General features: G+C 38.1%; 1 protein-coding gene across 1 annotated transcript in view; it reads left to right on the forward strand.

The window, feature by feature from the left end:
- Window positions 1–17,944, forward strand: part of LOC128666128 (CD59 glycoprotein) — a 101,278-nt gene that overhangs the window by 12,972 nt on the left and 70,362 nt on the right. Inside the window, exon 2 of the mRNA XM_053720542.1 lies at window positions 14,054–14,128. Within this exon, the coding sequence (XP_053576517.1) occupies window positions 14,059–14,128 (70 nt within the window). The 5' untranslated portion in view covers window positions 14,054–14,058. The remainder of the gene's footprint in view (window positions 1–14,053; window positions 14,129–17,944) is intronic.

The following is a 17,944-nucleotide window of genomic DNA, read 5'->3' on the forward strand; positions in this document are numbered from 1 at the left end:
TTGGTCTTCGCTTCATACTTTTTCTAAATTCTACAAATTCGATACTTTTGCTTCCTCGGAGGCTATTTTTGGGAGAAAGGTCTTACATGCAGTTTAAGTTCCTGCCTTGTCCCTCCCTTCATCCGTGTCCCCTAAAGCTTTGGTATTGGTATCCCACAAGTAATGTATGTGGAGGTTTACCTGATGAATTTTATTTCTCTTGTGGTGTACCCAGTCCACGGCCCGCCCTGTCATTTTAAGGCAGGTGTTTTTTATTTTTAAACTACAGTCACCACTGCACCCTATAGTTTCTCTTTTTTTCTTACTTGTCTTCGGTCGAATGACTGGGGGTGGCAGTTAGGGCAGGAGCTATATAGACAGCTCTGCTGTGGGTGTCCTCTTGCAACTTCCTGTTGGGAAGGAGAATATCCCACAAGTAATGGATGAACCCGTGGACTGGATACACCACAAGAGAAATAAATTTATCAGGTAAGCATAAATTTTGTTTTTAAAATTGTCAGAAAAAAAATCTTCTACTCATTTGAAGTTCAGACTAAGTGTTATTGTATTGTCTTGTTATCTTGCATTTGTTGATTATGCAAATCTACTGTGTTGACTGGTCCTTTAAGAGCTGGTTCCATACACTAATGGCAAAAGTGCACTTTTTCTTTGCATGTATTTGAGCATTAGAACTGTTGAAATAATAATCTCTGAACAATCAATCAATTCTTCCTATAGAAATTAGCATAACCCACAAGTATGGGTTTAAAGGGACAGTCAACACCTGAATTTTTGTTGTTTAAAAAGATAGATAATCCCTTTATTACCCATTCTCCAGTTTTGCATAACCAACACAGTTATAAATACATGTTTTACCTTTGTGATTACCTTATAGCTAAGCCTCTGCAGACTGCCCCCTTATTTCAGTTCTTTTGACAGACTTGCATTTTAGCCAATAGGTGCTCACTCCTCTGTAAATTCACGTGCATGAGCTCTATTATCTATATGAAACATGTGAACTTATGCCCTCTAGTGGTGAAAAACCCTTTTAAGTTATTCTTTGCTAGCTGCAGAAACTGTTAAAGTATTTATATTGGGTAATATGTGCAATGGCGTTACAGCCAATACAGTTTACAGTTGTTTTTTATATTTTAAAGTTGCATGAAACTTGGTTTTATTTAATTTTAAGTTTTATAGACGTTATAAATCACAACAGCTAAGTCTGTGTCTGTATTGCTATCTCCAGTTTAAGAGGTTAATCATTAATATTTAACTTTTCAGTTGTACTTTTATTGTGCTCAGTGAGATATTAATTCACATTAACCTTCTAACTCACGCAGTTCCGGCTGCCTTTTATTAACCCTTTCACTGCTAAGCCTTTTTTACACCTAATTGCTGAGCCAGTTTTTGATCTTTTTTTTTGCTACCTAGATTTAAACCCTTTTGTAAGTCACAGTTCAGTAAATGACCCAAACAGATAATATATTGTTTTGTTCAGCACTCTAAGCAAATTCACAATATACCATTATTGCATTTATAATTCATGGGATGTGAATAGGGGCCCATATGTCACTGAACAGCAGAATCAGGAAATGTAGCGGCGGAGGAAGCAAGCATACAGTATGGATTTATCAGATTAGAAATGCAAAAACAAAATTTAGCAGTTCTAGTAATAGGGGGTACAGATGCAAAATAAAGTTTAAACTCACCGTCACTTTAACAAAAATAACATTCTAGGTTACTTCTTGCCCCTCCCTCCTCACACTTGGGTCCTTGTGCAGATTCCACCACAAACAAACTTCTATTCATTCAGCTTCTTGATACTTAGTGCTGACTCTCTACATAGTTGATGCAAAAGAGGAAGCAGAAACCCTTGAGCGTTAAAAATCCATATTCTTTATTCAAATTCGGTTAAAATCCATAGCACCAAAACATAAGACAATAAAAAGCAGGCTGGTCTGACTAGTTTCGGCGTGTTGCCGTAATCATAAACCTCACGTCGAAACTAGTCAGAATTTTTAACGCTCAAGGATTTCTGCTTCCTCTTTTGCATCTATATCCTTTTGGGACTACAAGGATTCCCTTCCCCTGCAGAAAATCTGGCTGTGTCCTAACACTCGACAACCTATGCCGCTCCTAAACATGGATAATCAAGATACAGCTTTAATTGTAATGGAAAGAAGCTGATTTGCCAGCAGCCACACAGCTACCTACAGACCCCCCCCCCGCTGACATCTTACTCTACACTCGGAAGCAAGCTTTGGAGAAGAGACCGCGTTTTATGTGAGCCGGAGTTCCACTGGAATTGCTCACACGCTGCACACATACCGCTAAGAAGCATTCAAAACCAGGAAGTAGATGACAGAGATCTGATACGGCAGAAGGGTGAGTTTTTAGCCCCCTACTCCGCACTTGTGGATGCTGAATAGCTACGGGACTGGGGTTCCTGTGTGTGGTGTTTGTTGGTAATTATACAGCCATTACTTGTGGATGATCCTTGGTGGACTTCATTGGCATACTTTGTTTTATGTGGTTACGAATTGTTTTATTATCCGCTCAAGTGAATAAGATGCTTTGACTGGGAACTTTCTTTGTGTCTGTACATAGTTGTAGTGGAACAAAGGGATTAAAACATCAGTAAAGTCAAAATAAATCTTTCATGATTCTGATAGAGAATTCAGCTAACTGCTGATTGATGGCTGCACATATATGCTTCTTGTCACTGGCTCACCTGATGTGCTCAGCTAGTTCCCAGTAGTGCTTTGCTCCTCAGCAAAGGCTATCAAGAGAGTGAAGTAAAACTGAAAGTTGTTTAAAATAGTTTGTTCTGTCTGGTTTCTAGAGAAACGTGGGTTTATGTCCTTATAAGGTCTGATTCTTTTTGATGTGAAGAAGAGACGTTACTTCTGTTTATAATTGTGAGAACTACAAAACCAATATGTGATAATCTCTTCTGCATAGAAAATATTTCCAAAATAATCTGTCAAACCTCTGGGAGAGCAGAACATTGTGATTGTATTAATGGAATTCATTTACCAGGAAAAATAAACATTACAGCCTTAAATATGCAGCCTTACCTGGCATGTTTCTCATGGATAGGGTGCACAGAGCCTTGACCAAACCTCAAAAATAGTCAACTAGAGACATAATTCTCAAACTCCACTATTTTCATTTAAAATACCTTATCAAAGCAACCAGAACACAGCAAACCATCGAGTTTGTAGGTCACTCAATACAAATATTCGCAGATATTGCTCCCATCACTCTACGTAAACGGAGATATTTCAAAACCAATAACAGCCCTCACTAAGGCTCAGATCGGATACAGGTGGAACTTTCCTTTTTAAGCTTGTATTTTCACATCCGAACATGAATTACACCTGTTCCACACTAGCAGAAGGATTCTCCATATTACAACGTCTACAGATCCACTTCGATCCTCCTACCACACCACCGATCCCAAGCTTCCAGAAGAAGACCATTCAACAAGAGTGGACTCCGGTGGGAAAAGTCAGAAAACCTAAAAAAAACAAAGACAAACCCAAGCATCACTATGGACTCTGATTTACCATGTGAAGAAGAAATCCCTCCAACTTGAATATTGGAGTCAAAGTGATGCGTATTTATTCTTACAAGCATACCTAGCAATGAGAGTTGTCTTTCTGAATTCAATCTTGTTAGGCAGTCATTTATTTAAATGGTTTTGAGGTTGACTGTTTATGATCACAGTTGTAGATTAAACGTTCTAACCTGTTATTTACAACTGGCCTATCTAAATGTTCTAGTATCTTGAACTAATTTCTCATTTCAGGAGCTAACCCCCTTCACCCCTTTTCCTTTCCCTTCCAAACTTTCTCATATGCCTTAATTTCCAATGAACCCATCCCTACTTACCCCCCTTCTTTCCTTTTTTCAAACTTATAACCCTTCCCTACTCCTTTTCATCTTTCTACTACTAATTGTTAAAGGAATACCAATATATATATTTCACTTCAATTGCTATGGAACCTGCAACCTCATACTCCCTCTCCACTTTCCTAGATTGGGACTATTAATTTTTTAAAATGCATGTGTTTTTCATTGTTTTCAATTACTTAATCCAGATATATTTCATATCAACATTGTTACGCTGGTCATTGTATAAGTGTTCAATACTTGTTATTTCTCATTGTGTTTATGTTGCATTCATAGCTTTATTTTTATTGCAAGATATGTTTCCTGTTAAATGCTTTCCTCTAGTCGTACATCTTCCATATGTTGTAGATCCCAGCTCTCCACTCCACACACTCTTAAATTCATTGATTCCTACTCTGCACTGTTTTCCAGGGAGGGCTTATGTTTTAGCATCATCCTTTACCTCACAAAATGTCTATTAAATTAATTTCTCATAATGTAAGAGGTCTAAATTCCGATATCAATAGGAAAAAAGCAATCTCCGTATATAAAACCCAAAAAGTACAAATAGTCATGTTACAGGAGACCCATTTCACTAAAACATACACTCCCAAAATATTGGGACAGACCCTTTTCAATACCATGCAGTTTGTGACAAAAAAGTGGGGTTACTGTTCTCCTCCATTCATATTTAAACTTCAAAGAGGAAGGAGTACTTATAGACAAAGGGGGATATCTCATTATAAGGGGGTTGATCCAGAATACACCAGTATTGATAGTTAATATTTATGCTCTAAATAACCAACAAGCGTCTTTTTTTTAACAAAAGTGAGTAATCACTTAACCCTTTGGAAGAAATACAAAACTATCATGGGGATGATTTCATTTTCATATTAGATCACAGATTAGATAGAACAACACAAGGGACATCACACTAGATTAGACCTTCCCAAAACATATTAAAGGATTTTGCATTGGACCACAACCTGATTGTTTTTTTTTAACTTCAACTGATGATAGGGATTATACATAATTTTTCGCCAATGCACAATTCACACTCAAGGATAGATTATATCTTTGCAAGCCAAATATTGATCCCACTACTAACAAAAGCCATGATACTTAACTGTCCTTGGTCAGATCACTCCATGGTGGAGGATACCCTCGCTGGAGTGTTAAACCCAAATAGAACTAAATCATGGACACTAAACACTAGCCTACTACAGGACACAATCCTACTACAACAGCTTCGCCAACAGGTCTCCAAATTCATTTCAGTTAATGCTGGTAGCGCATCAACCCCCATGGTACGTTTGGGGTGCATTGAAAGCCTTTGTGAGGGGTTTCTTAATTGCAGAATCGGGTAAGAAAAATAAACAAAATAAAGCAAAATTGTCACAACTACAATCCTAAGCAAACTTATTAAGATCCCAAATGACTCGTAACACAAGTAAGAAAATTATGAAAAAAATGATGAAATAGACCAATTATTAGGCAAAGAAGCAGCCAGATCTATTAAAGTTATAGATGCAGAACATTATATATATATATATATATATATATATATATATATATATATATATATATATATATATATATATATATATATATATATATATATATATATATATATATATATAATATATATATATATAGTAATAAGCCTGACAAAATGCTGGCAAACAAACTTAAAGAAATACCCAGAATCGCCACGATTGCAGAAACCTGATCGTACTGTCACTAACGATCCTCTCTGTATTGCCAATATGTTTGCTGACTTTTATAATAGGATATAACCTATCCGTTCCTAACAAAGGTACAGACAAATTAGTAGAATTAGATAATTTTCTAGGACAGAACATATTACCAAATGTCAATGAAGACAAGCTTAAAGGGACAATGAACCCAAATTTTTTCTTTCGTGATTCAGATAGAGCATGCAATTTTAAGCAACTTTCTAATTTACTCCTATTGTCAAATTTTCTTAGTTCTCTTGCTATCTTTATTTGAAAAATAAGGCTTCTAAGCTTTTTTTTTTTTTGGTTCAGGACTCTGGACAGCTCTTTTTTATTGGTGGATGAAATTATCCACCAATCAGCAAGGGCAACCCAGGTTGTTCATAAAAAATGGGCCGGCATCTAAACTTACATTCTTGCATTTCAAATAAAGATACCAAGAGAATGAAAAAAAAATGATAATAGGAGTAAATTAGAAAGATGCTTAAAATTTCATGCTCTATCTGAATCACGAAAGAACAATTTTGGGTTCAGTGTCCCTTTAAATCTTTGAACTCTCTCTTATTACTCAAGAGGAGATAAAGATTGCTATAAAAAATATGAAAAGTTCCAAAGCACCTGGACCAGACGGCTACTCTGGCATATTTTACAAATCCCTACAAGATATGATTCCCCAACTAACACAAGTATTTAATTCTGCTGTGAAAGGCATAGAATTTCCAAAAGAAATGTTAAGGGCCAGAATTACTGTTATACCGAAACTTTATCAAGATGTCTTGATAAAGCCCAAGGGAGGGTGAAACGCGTCGCTTGTATATGTGACACTGTAACGTTGAACCAAGAATAACTTTTACTCAGTCTTATTTTAATATTTAACCCGGGTTAATTTCAACATGTTGATTTGAGAGTGAGGAGGAATTTGTAATACCCCACTTCTCCATCTGAGCCGAATTTACACTTGCAGCTGGCAGGATTCACAAACCAACACAGCCAATATACAGAAACATTGATCAGCTGTCTGCCTATACGCTGTCAGAGCATCGGATTCGGAAGACATACAGGGAAGGCGTGATGTCAGACGCCGACTCACACGTGCAAAGGTCTGTGGAGCACTATCCCCAGGCTGTGGTCTCATTTACGGTCCAAGTCTTGACCGAGACACATACCCTGGAAACATCCCCTGGATTCACGGTAAAGTAAAATTGTCAATACGGTGTGGAACTTGTTCAGAATAAGCCGAACAGAACTGTCATCATACCTAAGTGTTTAAACTCCTACGGCTGGCCGAACTACAGTTTGCTATATTATTCCCTCCAAGTGCAAGCTTTAATCTCTATATTATTTACCTGTCACATACGGTTATATATGTTTAACTGTTTACATCTATGCGATACCCTCTGCACACTGATTGTGTTTAAGGACACAGTACCTGATAACTTTGATAATCAGATGGGTTTTTGTTTTAACATATTTTATACTTAGCCTGTTATTTGCAATTGCAGGGAGACGTCCCTCCTTTTAAATTGTACTAATTTGTTTGTATTAAATTTACTTATATCTTTTAATTGGTGGTTTGAATAATTTAAGCCTAACGGCCTATTTGCTCTATCCTGAAGCCTAATCCATCCTGACCAGGTACGATTCATAAAAAATAGGGATGCCCCAGACAATACACGCAAAATAATATATTTAATTAATGTAGTTACTGTTAAAGAAGTGCCTTCTCGGTTTCTTTCCCTGGATGCAGAGAAGGCATTCGATACAATCAATTGGGACTATATGTTTTCTGTTCTGAACAAGGTAGGCATAAAGGAAGATTTTTATGATGCTCTCACTATTTTATACTCGTCCCCCACTGCATTTGTTAAATTATCGGGATACCAATCAAAACCAATATTTATTAATAATGGCACACGCCAAGGGTGCCCTCTATCATCATTGCTGTTTGCTCTTTGCATTGAGCCATTGACGGTCAAAATTACAAATGACCCAGACATTTCTGGACTTGTGGTAGGACAAAAAGAATATAAAGTGTTTCTATTTGCAGACAATATTATACTGTCCTTAACTAAACTACTTTGGTCTATTCCCCCTCTATATTCTTTAATACACCATTTTGGTAAGATGTCTGGCTGTAAAATTAATGAGGACAAATGCAAGGCCTTGAGCATTAAATTACCTCGACATACAAAAAAGCTTCTGGAGCTTAACTTTACATTCAAATGGGCATCTAAAACACTCAAATACTTGGGAATACATCTCCCCACAAACATTTATACCTTATACAGTGCTAATTACTTCCCTATGTTTACGCATATCAGAAACTTAATTTCGCAATGGTTAAAGTTTAAAATATCCCTATATGGCAGAATTGTCGACTAAAATGACTTTGCTACCGAAATTATTATACCTATTCCGATCATTACCAGTATTGCTACTGATATCGGAGCTTAACGCATTACAGAATGATATCTTGAATTTCGTGTGGCAGGGGAAAAAAGCTAGAATTAACATGAAAATTATGTGTACTTATAGAAGGAATGGGGGAGTGGGAATGCCTAATTTAGTTACATATCACTCAGCAAGATTAGCCCAGACCTTACATTGGTTTAAAAAATGACCATTGTACTCAATGGGTAAAAATTTAATCCGAGGCCCTAGAAATAGACCACATATATCAAGTTTACTCTGGGCGCAGAAAAATTCTAAATACCCCTTTCAAAACAAATACTTAGCGATCTCCCACACTATATCCCGTGGAATAATCTAAACGCAAAACACTCTTTAATCCAGACTGGATCTAGGGTGACACCCTTGGTGGTGCCACAATCTACAATCAATGTTAGTACAAGAGAAATGGGATAACAAGGGTCTCTATAGAATAGCTGATGTAATATTAGAAGATAAACTGATCTCATACGAGCAGTACAAGGATCTTAACCCCAATGACGGGAATATATGGTTTCATTACTTACAATTAAACTGCAATCCAGGGTACAAGAAATATCGGGTATCGAGGTGCGAAATCAATCCTTTATTCAATACAGTAATTCTAATCTAGGAAAGTCACAAATTATGTTAAAATGGGAGCGTGACTTAGTTAAGACTTGAATCAATGAAAGATGTGGTTTGCTCCTCCGTTAAATAAAAGTTCAAATTTATTCATGAATTTTAAAATACAAACAAGAAGCTTGCAAAGCACAGTTAGTGGTACAGTGCAGCACTAAGGCTTACGCGTTTCGGCTAACAAAAAGACTTGGCCTTTTAAGACATGGATTGATACCTTTTTACTTACTGTCTATCGTTCTCACATAATGCCGCTCTTAAAGAAAATTACATAAAGGTTGCATTTAAGTGGTATCTTCACCCAACCAGGTTTGGAAGATGGGAAAATCAGCCCCCACATGTATGTTATAGAGGATGTGGTGAAAGAGGTTTGTATTTACATATGTGTAGGGAGATCTGAGACCAGACAGCTGCTTATTTGAGCTCCATATTTCAAACACGGATAGTTTTAACTCCGGACCAAGCCTTATTACATTTCCAGATCCCACAAATCCCAAAAAGATACAGTAGATTAGCTATGACCATTTGTACAATTGTTAGAATTAGCTTGGCACAATTCTGGAAGAGTATACCGTCAAGCTTCTCACTTATAAGTAATAAAATAGTATATCACTACAATGTGGCTAGCATAGCGGCCGAGAAGCTAAATACAAAAGAACATTTTCTTAGGCAATGGGAACCGTTTATAATGCATCATGAATCTAGAGAAAGAGGTGGGGTATAGATTAATTTTGCTGTTGGAAATTATTTTCTGGGTTGGGAAGTGAAGAGCTGGGACCCAGTTGATTTAGTGGATTCAGATGTTGTGGTTTGATTGGGATATTCTGTATATTATAAACTATGCGGCCCCCTGGGTCGAGATGGAATTCCCTTATAATAAAACATGGCACCGACATGGACTTTTCCAAGATATGATGTAACAACAACATTGACGTGTTTGAAAAATTATTTATTTGACAATCATTTATATGTAACAAATAATAAAACATGTATAGACAGTGTACCATCTGTACTTTAATGGATTATTGAACTTTTTCTGTATATTAACGTTGTAAAAAAATTACAATAAAAACAGTCACCATAAATATGCAGCTGGGGTACAAGAACATTACAGATATGAATATACAGCCTTGTGCTACAGAATTACAGCCATGAAAATGCAGCCTTGTGCTACAGAATTAAACATGAATATATAACCTTGTGCTACTGAATTACAGACATGACATAACAGCCTTGTGCTACTGAATTACAGCCATGAATATACAGCCTAGTGCTACTGAATTACAACCATGAATATACAGCCTAGTGCTACAGAATTACAACCATGAATATACAGCCTAGTGCTACAGAATTACAACCATGAATATACAGCCTAGTGCTACAGAATTACAACCATGAATATACAGCCTAGTGCTACAGAATTACAACCATGAATATACAGCCTTGTGCTACAGAATTACAACCATGAATATACAGCCTTGTGCTACAGAATTACAACCATGAATATACAGCCTAGTGCTACAGAATTACAACCATGAATATACAGCCTTGTGCTACAGAATTACAGCCATAAATATTCGGCCTCATGCTACTGAATTACAGCCATGGATAATACAGCCTTGTGCTACAGAATTACAGCCATGAATATCCAGCCTAGTGCTACAGAATTACAGCCATGAATATCCAGCCTCGTGCTACAGAATTACAGCCATGAATATCCAGCCTCGTGCAACAGAATTACAGCCATGAATATACAACCTTGTTCAACAGAAATAGACATGAATTACAACCATCTATATACATCCTCGTGCTAAAGCATTACAGCCATCTATATACATCCTCGTGCTGCAGAATTAGACATGAGTATACAGCTTTGTGCTACAGAATTACAGCCATGAATATGCAGCCTCGGGCTACAGAATTACAGCCATGAATATACAGCTTTGTGCTACATTCTTTTTTATCCACCCTGGTTATCTGCAAACATTGTATCAGCTACTCACGCTGGATGGGAATCCCAATGGATGATGGATTTTAGAGATATAAGGCAGAACATGCGGTGATCTGAGATGTCATTGCAGAAAATGCAGCATGTCTGCAGAAAGAATGTGACATGCAGGAACTGTTAGCACTTTCACTTTGCAGTACCAATCAACATTAGACTATTCTCTTCAAACAGAGCTTTGCTCTGGCTGCATTGTGTAAGTTTTCCATACAGTGCATCCAGAGCAAAGTGCTGTTTGAAGAGAACATTCAAATATGGAGCAGTAGTGCAAAGCAACAGTGACTGGCTCTAAAAAAAAAAAAGCCTTTTTTTTTTTTTTTTTTTTTAACCCCGCACCATAGTCATTCCCAGTCTGCAAAGATGTGAGTTCTGAATGTAAGATGTTCTTGTGAGCAATACACCTTTTTTACTTCTACAGTTCTACCTTGTGATGTTAGACTAAGGAAAGGAAACATTTGACACATTTTCAAAACATTTTTTTTCGGCTGCAGTTATTAAGCAAAGCAATTTTCAACTGCTGCACTTTATAAAAGTTTAAAAACTGCTTTGCTCTCCAGTTAATCAACACATTGCAAATAGAGCTGGTGCTTTAATTTAACTGCCTAATTTTAAATTTTATTTTACTTCAAAATGACCTGCAGAAACTTTTTCACAAAAAATCTCATTGCAGAAAGTGAATAAAATTTCTGCCTCTTGGATATTTTAATAACTTTGGGTGAACAGGTAGATGATTCAGGAGAGCATAAGTATTTGTTAGTGAATCTTGTTCTGTGGTGTATGCAGTGCTGTTTGCTATCTGCTAATGTCCTCTCACCTGTGCCTCTCGTAGTCCGGCTCTACTGACTGGTCATTACATGCTGTCCCTTACTGGTACTGAGTGTCCTGCCGGCCTTCATGCGCAAAACTGTTCTCACCTGCTTTATCAACATCCATGCCCTCCATGCCTCTTCTTGGATAGGAGTTATTGTATTCTAATCTGGCATTGCTTTTCCTTTGTGCCTCTCTGGTGAACCACCCGGAAGTAGCGCCTAGCTGCTTTCATGGATTAGCGAAACGTGCAATAACACGTTAATCTGCAGCAAATCATGGTTGGAACCCCCACGACCCTTATTCCAGCTAGGGTCACATTTATTATTGAGTACACAATGTTTTCCTTGAGGAATACAAGCATGCAGGTAATGGGGTGTAGACTTCTGGAGTCGGAGTACGCTCTGACGCCGGTCTCCCTGCATGTGAGAACTGTCTATTGCTTTTCTCCGGGGCTCATGGGAATATTACCTGCCTACAAGCTGGGTTAAGGATTGCTTGTTGAATTTGGAAATGCCCGGTTTACCTAGTTCAACCACTTAAAGGACCAGTAAATACAGTAGATTTGCAAAATTAACAAAAGCCTTATAACAAGACAACACAATAGCACTTAGTCTGAAATGAGTAGTAGATTTTATTCTGACAATTTTCAGTTATGTCTATTTCTACCACTCCTGTGTCATGTGACAGCCATCAGCAAATCACAAATGAATATACGTATATTCTGTGAATTCTTGCACATGCTCAGTAGGAGCTGTTGACTCAAAGTGTAAATATAAAAAGACTGTGCACATTTTACTAATTGAATAAAATCGGAAAGTTGTTTAAAATTGCTGCTCTATCTGAATCATTATAGTAATTTTTGACTTGACTGTCCCTTTAAACACTTTATTGTAAGGAACGTTGTTTCATTGTTTTGCGAGATTTCTTTTGCTGTGCACCACATGACTTGTAAGTAGCCGGCTACATATTTTTCTTATGGGGGCCGTTAGGGAAGAATTTTTAATGATCTATGCTTTATTTATATAATATTACATATTGTATTGTGCTGTCCCTGATTAATGTCCCTTGATGATTTTTTGATTTCACAGCTGAGACTTTTACCTTATTCACTTTCTTTTTTCAATTGGTTGTAAATGATTTATTTCTATTTTGCACCTGCTGGATTATTTATTGTATCATTAATTGAGAAGGGTGAGCAACTCTGGTTTTATACCCCTCTATTCATCTCCCTGCCCTGGAACCCCCTTCACATGATAGTGTAGTGGTTTATATTACATATTGTAATTAGACATTTGTGCTGCTGTGGAATAACATATCAGCCAAGTCTTATGATTTTTTTAAAACAAATTAACATACTTTGTACAGCAATTATTTTGAAGAATTTAAAGGGACACTGAACCCAAAAATTTTCTTTCGTGATCCAGATAGAGCATGCAATTTTAAGCAACTTTCTATTTTACTCCTATTATCAATGTTTCTTCCTTCTCTTGTTATCTTTATATAAAAAAGAAGGCATCTAAGCTTTTTTTTTTTTTTTTTTTTCGGACTCTTTACAGCAGTTTTTGATTGGTGGATGAATTTATCCACCAATCAGCAAGGACAACCTAGGTTGTTCACCAAAAATGGGCCGGCATCTAAACTTAAATTGCATTTCAAATAAAGATTCCAAGAGAATGAAGAAAATGTGATAATAGGAGTAAATTAGAAAGTTGCTTAAAATGTCATGCTCTATCTGAATCACAAAAGAAAGAATTTGGGTTCAGTGTCCCTTTAACATATGCACAGTCACAGGATTTATATTCTGACGTTACAACTGTATATCAGACTTTCCCAACATCTGATTGGTGGACACTAGGTCACTTGACCGGGCTTGTAGGAGACACCAGCTGTGAGATGCAGACAGGCATTATGGGTAATGTTTACTTGTCAATAAGGATTCAATCACAGTTTTGTGTGTTGTAAGAACTAAATGCACTTTATTGTTTGGCACAGAACCTGTGGAGATTTTTCATTAACCCTTTTGCCTGCACTTTCATTAACCCTTTTGTATGGACTTTATTTACATTGGTAACTAGTATTAATAAACTTTGATAGATTCTTACACAATTGGTTTGAATAATGTGTCTATATATTTAGTTGCTGTAACAAATGGTTTCTCATGCACTCTGTTGCTTGCGAAAACAGTTTATTACATATTTACCCCGTTGTCACATAGTGCCAGTTGTGTGTGATAATACACTGGGCCTAGGGTGCAGCTGTAGACTGATTTTCTGGCAGGGTATTAACAAGAATGAGCAGCCGACAGGTAATTAGTGCCACTTTCTGGGCTTGGGTACAGTGAGTGACTGTGCATCTGTGTGTGTGTGTGGGGGGGGTTATGCAGGTTGGTGGCATTTTATAACACAGCAAGAGATTTATTCTTGGCATGACACATCTTGTTTCTAGGTTAAAAGCCTGTGCCAGTTCAGAAGGCCAGTGCCCACTCAGGGCATATTCTCTTAAAGCCTCTTATGCATTGAGATGTGCTGTGTTGTAGATTATTCTTTTTGTATTTTGTTTATAGGTACCATGAGTGGCATTTGTGGAATCCGTGGCTTTGTTGCGCTGGGGGTGGTCTTGCTGTCACTATGCGCCATTGGTAAGTGTACCGCTCATGACTCAAGCGTATTTACTGTATACATAACGCAGAACCTAATCAGGTCACCCATATGAATACAGAGCACAGACTTATAGCTATAAATAACACAAGTTGGCTCTTGAGTTATCTCAGGAACCAGTGACAAAACTGAGCCTTATTACAAAAGGTCTGCACACACAATAAATGTTTATATATGCACAGTATATATCGGTAATTAAGCACCACATTGCAAAAGGTCTTCACACACAATAAATGTATATATCAGTAATTAAGTGCACATTACAAAAAGTCTGCACACAAAATATTTATATATCCATAGTATATATTGGTAATTAAAGTGAGTGTAAATTTTTGGTTATTAATTGTTACCAACTTGTTCACACACTTATAAATATTCAAACCGCAATAATATTATTTTAAAATAAATAATGTTTATCGTTATTTTGATATCTAAACTTAGCTCCGTTCTATTCATTGAACTCCTCCCAACCGTCTTCTTCCTGTTTTTCTCCATGCATCATTTAAATATCTACCGCCCACTCGATGACATCATTTTGAATCGTGTTCACGATTAGGGGTCTCATTTGCGCATGCGTTCACAATTTGGATGACAATACGCGCATGCGTTCAGCAACCAATACGCTGTAAACCTCGGCACCTCGTATCACATTGCGCATGCGTTAATACTCCGTAACAAAGTATAGTATAGTATAGTATATCGGGTAGTTCGCGCATGCGCAGTAGATTAGCGTGACGTAGGGAGCAACTGGCCTGACGCCCCGGGGGTGAGGAAAATATTCCGAAAGAGAAGTGTCAATCATCAAATTTATGTGGGACCATAATGGCGGGCGGAGGAATCGCAGAGAAGAATAGAAAGTAAATTATGAGATATTTCTTTTTAGAATGCGATTTTCACATTTTGATGAATGAAACTCACTTTTATTTTTGAAATGACACACTATGATGCAGAGCGAGTAGGTTGACTTTACATGCACTTTAAGCACCACATTACAAAAAGTCTGCACACACCACCTGTCCCACGGCGCCACCTGTTTTTTTTTTATATATATATATATATATATATATATATATATATATAATAATCTCACAAAAGTGAGTACACCCCTCACATTTTTGTAAATATTTTATTATATCTTTTCATGTTGCAACACTGAAGAAATGAGACTTTGCTACAATGTAAAGTAGTGAGTGTACAGCCTGTATAACAGTGTCAATTTGATGTCACCTCAAAATAACTGAACACACAGCCATTAATGTCTAAACCGTTGGCAACAAAAGTGAGTACACCCTTAAGTGGAAATGTCCAAATTGGGCCCAATTGGCCATTTTCCCTCCCCGGTGTCATGTGATTTGTAAGTGTTACACGGTCTCAGGTGTAAATGGGGAGCAGGTGTGTTAAATTTGTTGTTATCGCTCTCACACTCTCTCATACTGGTCACTGGAAGTTCAAAATGGCACTTCATGGCAAAGAACTCTCTAAAGATCTGACAATAAGAATTATTGCTCTACAAAAAGATGGCCTAGGCTATAAGAAGATTGCCAAGACCCTGAAACTGAGCTGCAGCACAGTGGGCAAGACCATACAGCAGTTTCACAGGACAGGTTCCACTCAGAACAGGCCTGGCCATGATTGACCAAAGAAGTTGAGTGCACGTGCTTAGCGTCATATCCAGAGATTCTTTGGGAAATAGACATATGAGTGCTTCCAACATGGCTGCAGAGGTTGAATGGGTGAGGGGTTAGCCTGTCAGTGCTCAGACCATACACCGCACACTGCATCAATTTGGTCTGCATGGCTGTAGTCCCAGAAGGAAGCCTCTTCTAAAGATGATGCACAAGAAAGCCCGCAAACAGTTTGCTGAAGACAAGCAGAATAGGGACATGGATTACTGGAAGATAAACTTATTTGGTTCAGATGGTGTCAAGCGTGTGTGGTGGCAACCAGGTGAGGAGTATAAAGACAAGTGTGTTCTGCCTACAGTCAAGCATGATGGTGGGAATGTCATGGTCTGGGCCTGCATGAGTGCTGCCGTTACTGGGGAGCTACAGTTCATTGAGGGAACCATGAATACCAACATGTACTGTGACATACTGAAGCAGAGCATGATCCCCTTCCTTCAGAGACTGGGCCGCAGGGCAGTATTCCAACATAACGACCCCAAACACACCTCCAAGATGACCACTGCCATGCTAAAGAAGCTGAGGGTAAAGGTGATGGACTGGCCAAGCACGTCTCCAGACCTAAACCCTATTGAGCATCTGTGGGGCATCCTGAAACGGAAGGTGGGGGAGCGCAAGGTCTCTAACATCCACCAGATCCGTGATGTCGTCATGGAGGAGTGGAAGAGGACTTCAGTGGCAACCTGTGAATATCTGGTGAACTCCATGCCCAAGAGGGTTAAGGAAGTGCTAAAAAATAATGGTGGCCACACCAAATATTGACACATTGGTCCCAATTTGGACATTTCCACTTAGGGGTGTACTCACTTTTGTTGCCAATGGTTTAGACTTTAATGGCTGCGTGTTGAGTTATTTTGAGGGGACAGCAAATTTACACTGTTATATAGGCTGTACACTCACTACTTTACATTGTAGCAAAGTGTCATTTCTTCAGTGTTGTCACATGAAAAGTTAAAATTATTTACAAAAATGTGAGGGGTGTACTCACTTTTGTGAGATACTGTATATTATGGCTCACGCTCTCACTCTCTCTCACTCTCTCTCACACTCTCTCACTCTCTCACTCTCTCACGCTCTCACTCTCTCACTCTCTCTCACGCTCTCTCACACTCTCTCTCACTCTCTCTCACTCGCTCTCACACGCTCTCACACTCTCTCTCACACGCTCTCACACTCTCTCTCTCTCTCTCTCATATATTTCCAGCTTCTTAGGAAGATATTGTATACATTTTCCCCATTTATTAAAGAACCCCTTGATTTGAGCTTATGACTCTATTTTGACTCTAGAGATGTTGACTTGTTCCCCTATCACCTGACTGCCCACCTTTTGAATTAATTCATGCAAACTGAGACTCTTAGATTTACAGTGTTTTAAGATTACGTGATCTTCCTGTCAGAATTATAGTGTTAATAAAGCTTGTGGGTGTGTCTGGAACTTCCGTATGCTGGAATGGAAAACCAAAACAAAGAAAGTATTTTCTTGAATAAACTTTACTAAAGGAAATGTAATGCAGAAACGGGTAAATCAAATTGAGGTCAATATTGAACCAGATAAGGTATTTACAAATAAAACTTTTAAGCACAAGTCTCTCAGCAAGCACAGAACCCAGCGGGTACTGTTGGAGAGGAATGTCTCGGAACAAGAGGGCATAGAAGTATAACAGATGTCTTTGGTATAAGCATACACAAGTATAGAGTGAGGTACTGAGTAGATTTTTAAAGGGACTCCTGCGCCTTCCAGGTGGGAGTTCCTGTAATTAGTGACTGGCCCTTAAATCTAGGCAGCGAGCAGCCATGCGTGCCTAGAGTGTTGCGGCTGATGGCAGACTGGTCTCGGTGTCCCTCAACGTGAAACTCTGAGACGGATCGCTGGGGGCCCTGTAATTGCCGCAACGGCGGCTAGGAGAGTGGGTAAACTAGGGGCCCTGTACTTGCCGCAACGTTATTTTGTGAAATCTCCAAAAGTAGTTATGTAAATCTGCAGTTGCAAAATTGTATTTCTGCAATTTATTCCCGGCTGATTGCTCCACTTAGATTCAATTAGTCGAGTAATATACATTTTATTGATTACTTTTGTGTGGGATTCCCTCCATGAAACAAACAGCCTGATTTAAA

The sequence above is a fragment of the Bombina bombina genome, chromosome 7 (genome assembly GCF_027579735.1).
Source record: "Bombina bombina isolate aBomBom1 chromosome 7, aBomBom1.pri, whole genome shotgun sequence".
In the NCBI taxonomy this organism is placed as follows: domain Eukaryota; kingdom Metazoa; phylum Chordata; class Amphibia; order Anura; family Bombinatoridae; genus Bombina; species Bombina bombina.